A 14,774-nucleotide genomic window follows, 5' to 3' on the forward strand; every position below is an offset into this window, starting at 1 on the left:
ATATTCAATTTACTTTTAACATTTGGATTCACTAAAAAATGTTTCTTTTTTATGTTTTTATCTGCCTTTTAAGCAAACAAGTGTTCAAGCTACACACCGTCGTACTGCGGCGCCCTCCTTTTTACTGCCCATAATGCAGTTCACTTTGGAAGGTGATTTTTTTCAAAGAGGAGGATAGGAGCGATTATCAAATGATATAAATACGATCTTTGGCCTCCCGTTTCTCAGATTATTGTTGCTTTGCTGATCGTGTTACTTATCTCTAATAATATTAAGATATCTGAAAATGTCCGCTTTAAGATTTATTTTTACTAATACATCTCGTAGATATCTTTCAACATCTGCTTTTCGCAGTTCTCAGTCAGCTACCGTTGGTGAACACGGACGTAAGTTTGTGAGCTAGCGCTAGACCTCCTCTAGCTAGGCTAGGCTGGTTTTATTTGTTGCTGGTCATCTCGTACCCCAAACCAACACTTACTTGCCTCTAGAGGCTAGTCTAGTAGACCTATACTGTATTGACTTTTTACAAAGGGAATAGGCCTACACTAAAGTACAAATATTAATAATAAACTTTAATAATTAATGTGTACCTGCTGCATGTTGCATGTTTTATTTTCCTCACACCAATCAATGTAGCTAAAAAAATCAAAACTTTATTTCTTGACCACAGTATTTGTTATTTTAATTCTTTCAGAATCTGCAAATACTTGGAAATATCTTTCGTTTTTCGTGGCATTTCCAGGAGTAGCATTATGCATGGTGAATGCCTACAAAGGAGAGATGGAACACAAAGCGCATGCACATAGACCAGAGTTTGTTGCCTATCCCCATCTCCGAATTAGGAACAAAGTAAGTGCTGTATACCCACACTCCACATAATATATTATTATTATTGCATTAAATTAACTTGATGATTTTAAGGGACATGTCAAAATAACTTCATTTATGGGTCTTTCACACCTGTTCTGGCACAGTTTTCACATCACATAGCCGTGTAGGGCTTCATGAAAACAAACATTGACATGCGATTCGCTGGACCAGAACCGTGCTGGAACAGGTGTGAAAGACCCTTTACTAAATCAACAGTAGCAGTAGCCTTTGCAATAGCTTTCACAGTTCACCAATTTAAAAAAAAAACTATAAAATATATATATTTAGTTTGCTTTTCATGTGACATATTTCTTTTTTAAAGGCTTTTCCGTGGGGAGATGGAAATCACAGCTTGTTTCACAATTCTCATCAAAACCCATTACCAGAAGGATATGAAGATGAAGAATAACTAGCACTGGGATTTATAAATTGTGTTTATGATTTTGCAATCTGCAATCAAGACTTCTCTCAAGTATAGTTAAATAATAAGTAATAGAGAAATGGATTTGAATTTAGAACGGTGATATTGAAAAGCATCTTGTGTCAACCTTAAATTACACATAAATTAAAAATAAACATTAGCTTGGTTTCAAATGGTTTAGTGCAAATAATACTGCTTGGTTGTGTTGTAATTTCAAATTAGAAAATAAAAGTTGTTTCAAATTTACAGCGTATTTATGCTGCATCATTTGTTGAGGTGACTACACCGAAAATAATAAAAAGATAACTATTCCGGCACATATGGTATTTCATACGTATAATTTTAAATTTGTTATACGCATCTTCCAACAGCGAGTAACTCGCCAATTACAGAACGGATAAACTATTTTATAATTGACTGTATAAAGTCTTGAGTTACAACCCTGGCACTAGGTCAGGATTGAACCTGGACCTTGGGATTGGAAGGCAAGCATGTTAACCACCAAGCTACAGCTCAACTAACACATGAGCTCGTAAATCGCAACGCTGACTAACTGAGGTGAATAAGCGCCTGGGTGTTTGTGAAGAGACACTTATAATGAAGCTCTGTCTACACTATCAAACTTTATTTGACAAAAAAATGTGATGTGCCCATATATGGACATGATGATGTCATATCACTACCATATTTGGACACATCACACTTTTTTTGGTCAAACTAATTTGATACTGTAAACCGAGTTAACAGAGCACATGGGTTCAAATAAGTTGTCAATGTGTTCAGAAAAAAGGGTTGTTATTTAACCCTTACTAGGAAGCTCTTTCATGTGATTAAAATAGGTTTACAATGCCTTGCTTGGTACATAGTGGAGAGGTAAGACAAACATCTGTTATCACACATTATGCACGTAGTACAGGCACTAGATTTGTTTGGCCCTTTCTCTCCTTGCATATAACTGATTAAAAATAAGCCATTAAGTTTCCTTTAGGAAAAGGCAAATTGTCCAAGAGTTAAATGTTAAAATGAATGCATATTTAAATAAATCTATGTGAGAATGAAGATAGATATGAAAATAAGAAAAAACTAAAGTATATTTAATATTTATTTTATTTGTAGCTTTGTGGATTTACAGTTTAAAAAAACATGATACAAAAAGAGACTATTTAGATGAGGGTGCATTAATTGAATTGTAGAACAGGAACGTCAGCACATTCCTGTTAAATTTGAAAAAAAAACAGTAAACAACAATTTGATATTACGTTGTTTCACCAATTACTGTTTAAAGCTCTGTCTACATTATCAAACCTTGTGACAAAAATATGTGATTTGCCCAAATAGGGTAGTGATATTCCCAAATATGGTAGTGATATGACATCATCATGTCCATATGGGCACATCACATGTTTTTGTCACAAGTTTGATAGTATAGACAAAGCTTTACTCCACCAAGCAGTCTATGGTTGACAAGCATGAACAGGAGTTTCTTTCAAATAATATCTGTTGCTTAAGTAATATTATTTTATGTAATCAGGGGCGGATTTAGGCGAGGGCTAAACAGGCTTTAGCCTTCCCTCCCCCACACTAAAATTTAAGAGCCATATCTGCTCCTGCTAATCAATTTACCTAAATTCATTCATGTTTGACATTTTAATCAATTCTTTTAATATTGTATTTCTTAATGAACATTTACCAAATAAAAATCTATTTTTTATTAAATTATTTTAGCAAATAAATTTAAATAGATACATGAAAAAATAAAAAATATAACCTCCTTGGCGGAGGCAATTACCGTTATATAAAACAAAAATATTTGCATTTAAAAAAACAATTGTGATGTTGACATATTTGGATGAGCATATTTTTTAGAAGAAAATGGTACAATTGCACAAATTAATGTTGAAAATGAGGTAAACTGTCAGCATATGTGGAATGCAGGTATGTTTGTGTACACACCTTTTTTTTTTATAGCAGTGCTTATTATGTTTCTAGGTATAATTTCAATAATATTTGAAAAATCATGCTCAAATTAAAAATGTCTATCTAATATAAGTTTACAGGGTTTTATTATAACCAGTGGTGACCCCAGGAAATGTTCGAGGGAGGGTAATTAACTTCGGAGACTTGTGGGAATTTCTCTCCAAATTATTAATACTTGTAGTATGATAGTAGTATGAAATGTTTTATCAACCAACATGCACTTTATTTGAACATTTACTGTAAATTCTTGCACCTGATTTGCACAAAACAAACATATAAATAATATAAATATAATAATATATATAAAAAAAAACATTTATAAAAACAAAAGATTTGATGTTATGTACATTTATACATTGACATATTTACTATACATGGAAATTAAAATATAAATTAAAGGAATGTTTTGGATTAAAAATAAATATTAAAACAGATTGCACGTAGCAAAACTTGGAAAGTTTTACAATTAAATAATGTAGACTTAATAGTACCATAAATCTAACACCAATTCACTATGTTGTTTGAAGCCAACTACAGTACACCTACTACACCTTCAGGACCCCAAAAAATGTTCCCTTAAAGAAGTATTGTCCCCAAAAACATGAAAAATAAAGATTAATTAAATCAGACTTTGAATATGTGATTTAATAATTCCGTAGAAAAAACCCGAAAAAAAACCCAATGTTTTCACTTGACAAAATAATCAATCAAAAACCCATTGGCTGGCAGCCATTTTTACCACTTTTTATTTTAAATTACAGGTAAATACATTTTTTTCGATCCAATTTCTGGTCAAAGTGGAACTATTATGTGACATTAAAATGGCAGATTCAACAAAAATCTTGTTGAGAATTTTAAGGGGGACAATACATCTTTAATAGGGGACAATACATCTTTAATAGGGATGTCCAAAAGGGAGGGTTTTTCTGTATATCTTTTTTGTAGCTTGTATTAAAGGTCTGTGTGGATTGAAAATCTATATACAGTATGGTTGGTTATCTAATGGTATAAATGTTGCCTTATAGGTCGCAGGTTCAAATCTTACCAGAGACATTTTTTTTATTTAACAAAATGTTTGGAACTTGTGTTGATATATGAGCTATGTTTGATATACAGTATGTTCCAAAATGAGCAGTGTGGTTTCTAGTAATGATTATATAGGCCTATTACACTGTATTTATTGGCCTACTATACATGCCATTCTCTACTCTGTACAATTATATGACTAAATTTTTATTTCAAGGCCTTTGTAGAAAGATACCACAATTATATGACATTTATTCAGGCTTTTAGTCACGTTTAATACGTCCTTTTTGAAGCAAAAATCAGCTGAATTGGCTCCAGGCATTCAGTCACTTTGGAGGGTTCACCAGTCAATCCAATTGGCACCAGGCTTTTAGTCTCTGGGGCTTGGTCCTATTAAACACCACACAGCACTGTAATAGTACCACTAACATTAGACAATAATGCATGTTAGTACTGACCCTTAAATAATCAACGTCGCTACTAAATATAACTTAACCTAACCTTCTCAATATTCCCTTCTATAGGTAGTGTGTTAGTGGAGTCTATCCTAGAGTCATATAACACCTAAATAAATTCCTGTCATTTGATTGTGGATCACATGGCGTGCAATAGTACGCACTATTAAACGATCGTTTAACAGTACTTTTTTTGTGTACGAAAAAAAAAATATTTTGTTTTATACTATTGCGTTTGAAATACAACAGCGCCACCTATTTTGTACTTTCGCGGCGATTTGAATGTTATAACTGGTTTTTCGCGATGGAAGTACATTTCTGGAGATATATGTACTAATTTAGATCAAAAAGGCATTTCAATTAGCTTCAGATCGTTTATAGGATTTTGATTAACTAATGGGAACATCTCTAAAAGATATGAAATCGTTGAAAAAACATAATTAGCCTAGATGAGTTCTAGTTGCCTGTCAAAGTTTTGCCTTTCAGCCTAGCTAGTAGGCCTGTTAGTACTAGGCCTAGCAAGATTAAAACGTCTAGTTTGTTTGGTCGTTTGTTGACATAATTAACACTAAAGTAGGTGTGTTTATAAAATCCATATAAATATAACATTTAATATTATACAGATATTGACTGCTTAGAGGTTAAATATAAGATTTGACATCCCCGAGGGAATGATATTAAGTTCGAGGGAATATATATTTCCCGAAGCGCCGATATAAAAGGCAATATCTGTTATATTATAATAGCCAAGAACAAGTCTGCTGGGTTGGGTGAAGCTAGGCTACAGGAGAATTTCCATAAGCCTATTAATAATAATATTATAATCAGGTAGGCCGAATAAACAATTCGTCTTCTTCTCGATCTTCGAGGAGCCGAATCACCGGATGTTCAGCGCGTACTAGTTACTAGGTTACTACCGTGAGTATTGACCAATCACAAACTGTGTTTCATCACATTTAGGGCGGACTAATAACAAATGAGGGCGCTATGTATGCATAGCTTAAATAGTTTAGAAGATTAATTACTTCAAGCAAGTTTCGTGGCGCAGCGGTTGAAACGTTGTCTTGTGATGGAGTGACAATTGCATCGCAAGTTCAAGATAAGTAGATGACTTTTGTTTATTTATCGGCAAACGCGAGTGTTGCACACGAAAATTACACAGTCAATATCATCGTACTCGAGAATTTATATGATTAATGACAGGGGACACGATTATTACACGAAAATTACACAGTCAATATCATCGTTCTCGAGGATATATACGATTTACGATCCTCGCAGTGGTAGTCATGTGATGCAGTTTCAACCAATCACGTTCGCGTATTTACGTAGGCTATGTAATATAATATTATAAAACACCAAATGTTACTGTCAATGTGAATCAAATGTAAGCCTAAGCCTACCTTTTATTTGATTCAAATGACAGGATTCTATTTAGATGTTATATAAAACAAATAATGAATGCTTTATATTCGTGAATGAATATTTGGTGAATGATGAAAGGTTATATATCAACTCGACTTCGCCTCGTTGAAATATAACCAGGCTTTCATCATTCACCTCATGCCATTATTTGTACCATTACACTCATAAAAATTCATTTTTTGTAGATTATCATTTACAAATAGTGTTGTGTGGTGTTTAGTAGAGGACTAAACAGACTCCCACTCTTTTTGGAGGGCTAAGGGCACTAGTCAATCCAACATGCTCAATAGTCTCCTGCCTTTGGTCTCTCTGGAGTCTGTCCAAATGTTCACATAGCATGAAGAACAATCTTCAAATGAATTCTGATAATGATGATTTACTTCATGGCTAATCTGTGTTGTTGTTATAAGTCAGTTTCTCTAATCCAATCAAAGTTATCAAACTGTAAAATAGAAAATATTATTATTATTATTATGTAATAATTAAAATGTCTAAATCAAAAATAAAAACTTAATATTGACTATTACAACATAATCTACATGAAGACCCTTAAACAAAGGATACATTATATTCATATTTGACTACAGTAAGGAACAAAATATGTAACCATCACATCATATTTTGTTTTACATTAATGGGACGAATTATATTAATATTTGAATACAGTAAGAAATATGTAAACATAACATCATATTTTGTTTTACATACTACTGTAATGGGACAAATTATATTTATATTTGGCTGGAGTAAGTATTACAATATATGCTCTTCAGTGTAATGACTGACATGTGTGCGCATACACACTTTTTAAGAAACAAGAAGCATCAAGTTGATTGACGTTCAGAAATAGACCAATCAGCATCTTCCTATTATTTTACCTAATGGGAAGAATTATTAATTATCTATGTTCACATATGAGAGGGAGGTAGTTTATTTAACTTCACAAAAACTGCGGAAGTCATCGGATATTGAAGTTCCGATTAGTAATCCGGTTTAAATAGTTCCCTTTCCTAATGTTATTGTAACACAAAGAGCCGGTCTAATAAAGGTACTTAACAAGTTCGAAAGTCGTGGGAATCGCATGATATGTCCTTTACATTATGGTATAATATCAGAAAATGGACAAATTAGGGAATTTTCGATTGCAAAATCACAACATATTGTTTACACGTGAGGAACAGATTTCATCTATAAAAGTCAAGTGAAAATTGAAACTGGATTTATTCATACAACAGCAGATGACAAGGAAACACCCAGTTTACAGATCAACAGAAAAGACATTCAGAAAACAACAATGTATCTCCGGTAAGTAAATTGTTCTTTAAGCTTTTAATAATATTTAGGATGATATTTGGTGCTACTGTACTTTAGCACTGCTACTCTGTACTTTGACATTACTGTCTTTTACTGTAGTACTGATTTGTTAGAATTCTGTAACCTTCCTTGAACATGTTGGCAGTGGGAAGGAAAAAACAATATTAAAACACACAGAAGGTACAATATGAGTCGTGTGTACTCCAGTTAGGAATGCAATACAACTGAAGATCATTTAATACAAATCAATTTGATGTGAAATTATTGTAAGGTAAAGTGGAGTCTTGTGTTCATTCTGAACAAAGTGGGATGAGCTGTTAGGAGCTCAAGGTAATAAGCCTTAGCACAATTCCTTTCCATGCTGCCTTATCCTTCCTAGCATTTTCAGGTACTCATTTACAGCTGAGTTGACTGGTAGTTGTTTTTATCTGGAAATTAATTTGGGTCTTTCTGTATGATAGTTCAACCACTTGGCTACTAAACTTCAACAAATTATTATATAATACAGTAATACCACATTCAAAACTTGGGCTGAGTCATGTTGTTTCCTTGTACAGTCAGGATCCTTCTTGTTCCTGGCCAGGAACAAGAAGGAGCCTGTGAAATAAAAGGGTTGCAGAATGCTGGCTCGATAATGATCAGTGTGCAAAATATACTTTGACAAAACCCTGCTTGATAATGATTAATTGATTGCAATCTTTTTAAAAATTAAAAAAAAAGGGTACTTTTATATGTTTATAGCTTAACTTAAGTATGGTAGATAAAGAGTGCAATTAAAGAGGGAAACGGTTAACACACTGTTGTTATATTGAATTTCAGACTTAATATGATGTTAACAATTGTGATACAGATTAGTATAATCTATGTCATCAAATCAGCAGCTCAAACCAATTCTGAAGCTTGTAATAGCTGTTGTACAGCTGGGGTTCCTGGCATTCCAGGAAATCACGGAAATCCAGGTGCAGCAGGGCCACAAGGAATGAGTGGAGTGAAAGGAGAACAAGGAATGAATGGAGAACAAGGAATGAAAGGAGAACAAGGAATGAAAGGAGATAATGGAAGGAATGGCTTAGATGGGACTCCTGGAAAGTTAGGACCAACTGGACCTCAAGGTATTGTTGGACTACCAGGTACAAATGGTGTAAAAGGAGAAAAGGGTGAACAATCTATTCAGCAAAAATCTTCCTTTTCAGTAGTTTTTACATCATCCCCAGGTCGTCATGACACTAGCCCAATGAAGTATGACACAATAATTACAGATGTAGGAAATCACTACAACAAAGAAACAGGAAAGTTTGTCTGTGCAATTCCAGGTATTTATGTTTTCCAGGTGACATCAATGAAATCAAGTGGTAGTGGTAAAATTTTAACAAGAATCATGAAAAATGGCAATATTCAAATGTCTGCATGGATGAGTGCCTCTGGGTATAATTCTGTAAGCACAATGGTGGTTCTTGATCTGGTATCAGGTGATCAAGTATGGACTCAGCCATATAATTCAGCCTACAACTATTACTACAGTGACAGTGGAAGATACTGCTCATTCTCTGGTTTCTTACTTTATGCAGCATAAAGCAAACATATACAAATACTTGTAATGTTTTAAACAATTAATTTGCAAATAGGCATCTAGAAGTCAAACTATATAAATGACACAAGCTAAATTTAATATTATATTATTTTTTCAATTATTGATTATTTCTGCTTCAGATGCAACAGTTTAGATGAATGATGTCAATTTTACCAGTTAAAAAATTATAGATATAACATTTATTTCATTTGAAGAACTAAATTGTTTAAATACATTGTTAGAAATAAAAATATTAATATTCAGTATTTTAAGTAAATCTATGTTATGTTGAACTATGCAGGCGGTTCAATTTCTTTTGGCCTACTGTATTCACACTCAAATCAGTCCTAAATCAGGAAGGTTTTAGTAAATTCATCCACTACAATTCTAAGTTAATTAATGAAAGACTGTCAACACTCAGTAGTGTGACATTTGACCTGCAACTTTTAAAACAGGTTTTACACATTTATTAACCCATGGCTGGTAGACTGCACAAAGATTATACTTAGAAATATATCAGTATGGGTAACTCAATCAAAGCCTCTTCTTTTTTTTTTGGTTGAGTTTTGAATTCTTTCCTTGGCACACTTTACTTATAAAATTCATATGAATCGCAATATTGCTCATAACGACACCGAAACCAGTTTGTTACAACTCGACATATATAACTTTTGCATAAAATACAAAACGGAACTGAACGTTAGGGGAAACAATAAATTCTGATAAAAAGAATGAAATATTTGACATACTACAAAAAATGCACTAAACATAAAAGAAAACATGACAAAATGGTAAAAAATACTGAAGAGGATTCTGAAAACTATGAAAACTAGAGAAATAAAACACCTCCAAAATATTTAGACGAACTTATATACCAATGAAATATGAAGAGGCTTAAAAACAGGATCAATCATATTAATATTGACTACAGTAAGAAACAAAATATGTAAATGTCAAATTTACATATTTTTTTTTACATTCTGTATGTACCGGTAATAGGATGAATTATATTAATATTAGAATACAGTAAGAAATATGTAAACAACATTTACATATTCTGTTTTACATAATTAATACTGTATGTGGGAAAAATTATATAAATATTTTACTACATTTACATATTTTGTTTTAATACTGTAATGGGACAAATTATATTTATATTTGGCTGGAGTAAGTATTACAATATATGCTCTTCAGTGTAATAATGTGTGCGCATACACACTTTTAAAGAAATATGAAGCACCAAGTTGATTGACGTTCAGAAATAGACCAATCAGCATCTTCCTATTACTTTACCTAATGGGAAGAATTAGTAATTATCTATGTTCACATGTGAGATGGAGGTAGTTTATTGAATTTCACAAAAACTGCGGAAGTCATCGGATATTTAAGTTTCGATTAGTCTAATAAATGGTAACCACAGGTACTTGTTTGTTTAGAAAAAAACATATAACAAGTTCAAAAGTCGTGGGAATCGCATGATATGTCCTTTACATTATGGTATAATATCAGCAAATGGACAAATTAGGGAGTTTTCGATTGCAAAATCACAACATGTTGTTTACACGTGAGGAACAGATTTCATCTATAAAAGTCGAGTGAAAATTGAAACTAAATTTATTCATACAACAGCAGATGACAGGGAAACATCCAGTTTACAGATCAACAGAAAAGACATTCAGAAAACAACAATGTATCTCCGGTAAGTACATTTTTATTTTAGCTTTTAATATTTAGGATGGTATTTGGTGCTACTGTACTTTAGCACTGCTACTCTGTACTTTGACATTACTGTCTTTTACTGTAGTACTGATTTGTTAGAATTCTGTAACCTTTCTTGTATATGTTGGCAGTGAGAAGAAAAAAACAATATTAAAACACACAGAAGGTACAATATGGGTCGTGTGTACTCCAGTTAGGAATGCAATACAACTGAAGATCATTTAATACATGTCAATTTCTGTTATTCTTTTACCATTGTGTTCTATAAGCCTATCTGAGATTATTTTATTATATACATTAACATTTGATATGAAATTATTGTAAGGTAAACTGGAGTCCTGTGTTCATTCTGAACAAAGTGAAATGAGCTATTAGGAGCTCAATGTAATAAACCTTAGCATTATGTGGTAGGATGGCCAGTTCCTTTCCACGCTACCTCATCCTTCCTAGAATTTTCAATCAGGTACTCATTTACAGATGAGTTGTTCTTATCGGGAAATTAAATTGGTTCTTTCTGTATGATAGTCAAGTGTCCAACCACTCAGCTACCAAACTTCTTCGGCTAACAAATTATTATAAATATCATATTTAAAACTTCTTGTTGGGCTTAGTTATGTTGTTTCCTTGTACAGTACAACTGGACAGCTTATTGCTCCAGGGAGAATCGTATGTAGGCTGTGAAATAAAAGGATTACAGAATGCTGGCTGATGAACATACTTTGAAAAAACCCTGCTTGACAATGATTGATTCCAAACATTTTTTTTTACAAAATTTTAATACGGGGTATTTTTTGCTTCATTTTGATATAAACAAGTTTGGTTGATAAGAGTGTAATTATTACTAAATGTTTTAAGGGGTATAATTAATAATAACATACAGTGTTTATATTGAATTTCAGATTTAATATGATATTAACAATGGTGATACAGATTAGTATAATCTATGTCATCAAATCAGCAGCTCAAACCAATTCTGAAGCTTGTAATAGCTGTTGTACAGCTGGGGTTCCTGGAATTCCAGGACATCATGGTAATCCAGGTGCATCAGGGCCACAAGGAATGAATGGAGAACAAGGAATAAAAGGAGAACAAGGAATGAATGGAGTGAAAGGAGAACAAGGAATGAATGGAGAACAAGGAATGAAAGGAGAACAAGGAATGAATGGAGAACAAGGAATGAAAGGAGATAATGGAAGGAATGGCTTAGATGGGTCTCCTGGAAAGTTAGGACCAACTGGACCTCAAGGTATTGTTGGATTACCAGGTGCAAATGGTGTAAAGGGAGAAAAGGGTGAACAAGCTAGTCAGCAGAAATCTGCCTTTTCAGTAGTTTTTACATCAAACCCAGGTCGTCATGCCACTAGCCCAATGAAGTACGACACAATAATTACAGATGTTGGAAATCATTACAACAAAGAAACAGGCAAGTTTGTCTGTACAATTCCAGGTGTTTATGTATTCCAGGTGACATCAATGAAATTAAGTGGTAGTGGTAAAATTTTAACAAGAATCATGAAAAATGGCAATAATCAAATGTCTGCATGGATGAGTGCTGCTGGGTATAATTCTGTAAGCACAATGGTGGTACTTGATCTAGTATCAGGTGATGAAGTATGGACTCAGCCACATAGTTCAATCTATAACTATTACTACAGTGACATCCTAAGATACTGCTCATTCTCTGGTTTCTTACTTTATGCAGCATAAAGCAAACATATACAAATAATTGTATTGTTTTAAACAATTAATTTGCAAATAGGCATCTAGAAGTCAAACTATATAAATGTCACAAGCTACATTATATATTATTTTTGCAAAGATAGATTATATCTGCTTGAGATGCAGATGAATGATGCTAATTCAAAAGAAGCTTTTGTTAGTAATTTTTTAAGATCAATTTTACCAGTAAAAAAATATAGATATGACATTTATTTCATTTGTGCAACTAAATTGTTTAAATAAATGTTAGAAATAAAAATATTAATATTCAGTATTTTGAGTAAATTTATGTTATGTTTAAACTATGCAGGCGGTTCAAAAGAATTACATTTCTTTACACACTTTATTACGGCTTATTCACACTCAAATCAGTCCTAAATTAGGAAGGTTTTAGTAAATTCATCCACTACAATTCTGAATTAATTAATGAATGACTGTCAACATTCAGTTGTGAGACATTTGACCTGCAACTTTTAAAACAGATTTTATACATTTATTAACCCATGGCTGGTAGTAGTACTACACCTTACAAAGATTATGCTAAGAGAAATTTATCAGCATGGGTAACTTTGCAAGTTCCTTGTTTAAAAATCAAAGCCTCTTCTTTTTTTAAAGTTTTGAATTCTTTCCTTGGCACACGTTATTTTATAAAATTCATATGAATCGCAATATTGCTCATGACGACACTGGAAACCAGTTTGTTACAACTTGACAAATAACGTTGCATAAAATACAAAACAGAACTGAACATACTTCTAAACTCTGTCTACACTATCAAGCTATTTTAACAAAATATGGTAGTAATATGCCAAAAGATGGTCATCATATCCATATATGGGCAAATCAACATTTTTGTCACAAACTTTGATAGTGTAGACCGAGCTTTGGATGAAAAAATTATCCCATAACCAATTATAAGAATAGTACATTTGGAAATAGACTACACTACTTTAGAATACTTACGGACAATTTTATTTATAACCTTATTATACATCTCAATGTGATTGGTGGAACCACTTAACGGATATTTACCCGTCATCAAGCAAAACATTATAATGCCGAGTGACCACCAGTCAACACGATGATCATAGTCACCCATATTTAGTTCTTCAGGCGCTGAAAAAATTAAGGTAGATGTTTAGTTGTCCTGTTAAAAAAAACATTAAAACTATGGTATAAATTTGGAGACTATTACAGAGCAAAATTTAGATATGTGACCATGTTTAATTAGCGGTGGTCGATATAGGATTTAAAAAAAGATGGTTTAGGGCCGGAAATCAACAAAAGGAAGTTCTGTGCATCTCTCCTATTCTAGCTTACATTAACTATTAACTACATACTGTATTAACTACGAATTCAGCATTTTATTAATCAATTTAAAAAACTGTCTACCTGTTGAACAATAAACAATTTAGGATGATATTATTTAAAGATAGCAAAATGATTCACTTAGCCTTATTAGAAATAATAATAGATATACAACTACCCACCCATATACATAAGTGTCCCACAGACACTGGACGTTCTGCCACCTTGCTTCAGCCATTTTGAAAGTCCAAAATCGGACAGAAGTATATGACCGCCCTCATAAAGTAAAATATTCTCCATCTGAAAAGAAAAATGAGTGTTTTTAAATCTTTCAGCCAAGCCAATTTAAACTCCCTGCCTGTAATTTGCTTCGAGAATCCAGAATTTGAATATGATCACTTTCAACAATCTGCATCTGCTACGAAAATAGAAATAATCATAGCAGAAGATGTTTAATAAGTTCTTTTATTATAATATATTAATATGCATAATATACACACAACAGGCAAAGAACATTAAAGACCCCTTCCCTGCAATTTTGGACGTTTTTTGGAAAATAATACATATATATCACTTTAAAAACATTAAACCATGTCATTCCTTGTCTTAAATGTACGTTTTATGGTAAAGTATGATAAAAAGTGAGAAACAATGCACTACCTAAGTAGCTCGCGGCGATCGACCTCTCGTGGACGGTCTTAGGCCTAGCCTAGCTAAGCTTAGTTTTGTAGGCCTAGCTGGTAAACATCGGTAACGTACGAGCATCGTACGCTACCTATATACCTAGCCTGACGTTGTATAGTTGCTGCATTAATTGTCTTTCTATTTTTGCCAGACTCCGTTGATACAAATTGGGGAAAACCCGGTATTTTCGCTGAAAAGTTAGGAGTCTTCCATTTGTTTTGGCCTCACGATCGATCGAAAAGTGGGCGAATTACAGGTGAAAAACAAAAATATCAATCCGCGC

At 32.9% G+C, this 14,774-nt stretch overlaps 2 protein-coding genes across 2 annotated transcripts; both read left to right on the forward strand.

Annotated features, from left to right (window-relative positions):
• Positions 1-148: 148 nt before the first annotated feature.
• On the forward strand, positions 149-1,537 carry LOC140043387 (cytochrome c oxidase subunit 6A2, mitochondrial-like). Its single transcript, XM_072087889.1, has 3 exons — positions 149-386; positions 695-849; positions 1,193-1,537. The coding sequence occupies exons 1-3, from the start codon at positions 287-289 to the stop codon at positions 1,277-1,279; spliced, it is 342 nt and encodes a 113-aa protein (XP_071943990.1). The 5' UTR covers positions 149-286; the 3' UTR covers positions 1,280-1,537.
• Positions 1,538-7,141: 5,604 nt separating this feature from the next.
• On the forward strand, positions 7,142-12,487 carry LOC140043574 (uncharacterized). The gene is made up of 4 exons (XM_072088095.1): positions 7,142-7,479; positions 8,308-9,038; positions 10,691-10,760; positions 11,680-12,487. The coding sequence occupies exons 1-4, from the start codon at positions 7,469-7,471 to the stop codon at positions 12,485-12,487; spliced, it is 1,620 nt and encodes a 539-aa protein (XP_071944196.1). The 5' UTR covers positions 7,142-7,468.
• The last annotated feature ends 2,287 nt before the right edge of the window (positions 12,488-14,774 follow it).

This window comes from Antedon mediterranea, chromosome 3 (assembly GCF_964355755.1).
Source record: "Antedon mediterranea chromosome 3, ecAntMedi1.1, whole genome shotgun sequence".
Classification (NCBI taxonomy): domain Eukaryota; kingdom Metazoa; phylum Echinodermata; class Crinoidea; order Comatulida; family Antedonidae; genus Antedon; species Antedon mediterranea.

Coding starts and splice junctions, on each gene's coding strand:
- LOC140043387 (XM_072087889.1), top strand. CDS start 287: ATGTCCGCTTTAAGATTTATTTTTACTAATACATCTCGTAGATATCTT. Junction 387..694: donor TACCGTTGGTGAACACGGAC/GTAAGTTTGTGA, acceptor TAATTCTTTCAG/AATCTGCAAATACTTGGAAA. Junction 850..1,192: donor ATCTCCGAATTAGGAACAAA/GTAAGTGCTGTA, acceptor TCTTTTTTAAAG/GCTTTTCCGTGGGGAGATGG.
- LOC140043574 (XM_072088095.1), top strand. Junction 9,039..10,690: donor AAGATACTGCTCATTCTCTG/GTTTCTTACTTT, acceptor TTCATACAACAG/CAGATGACAGGGAAACATCC. Junction 10,761..11,679: donor AAAACAACAATGTATCTCCG/GTAAGTACATTT, acceptor ATTGAATTTCAG/ATTTAATATGATATTAACAA.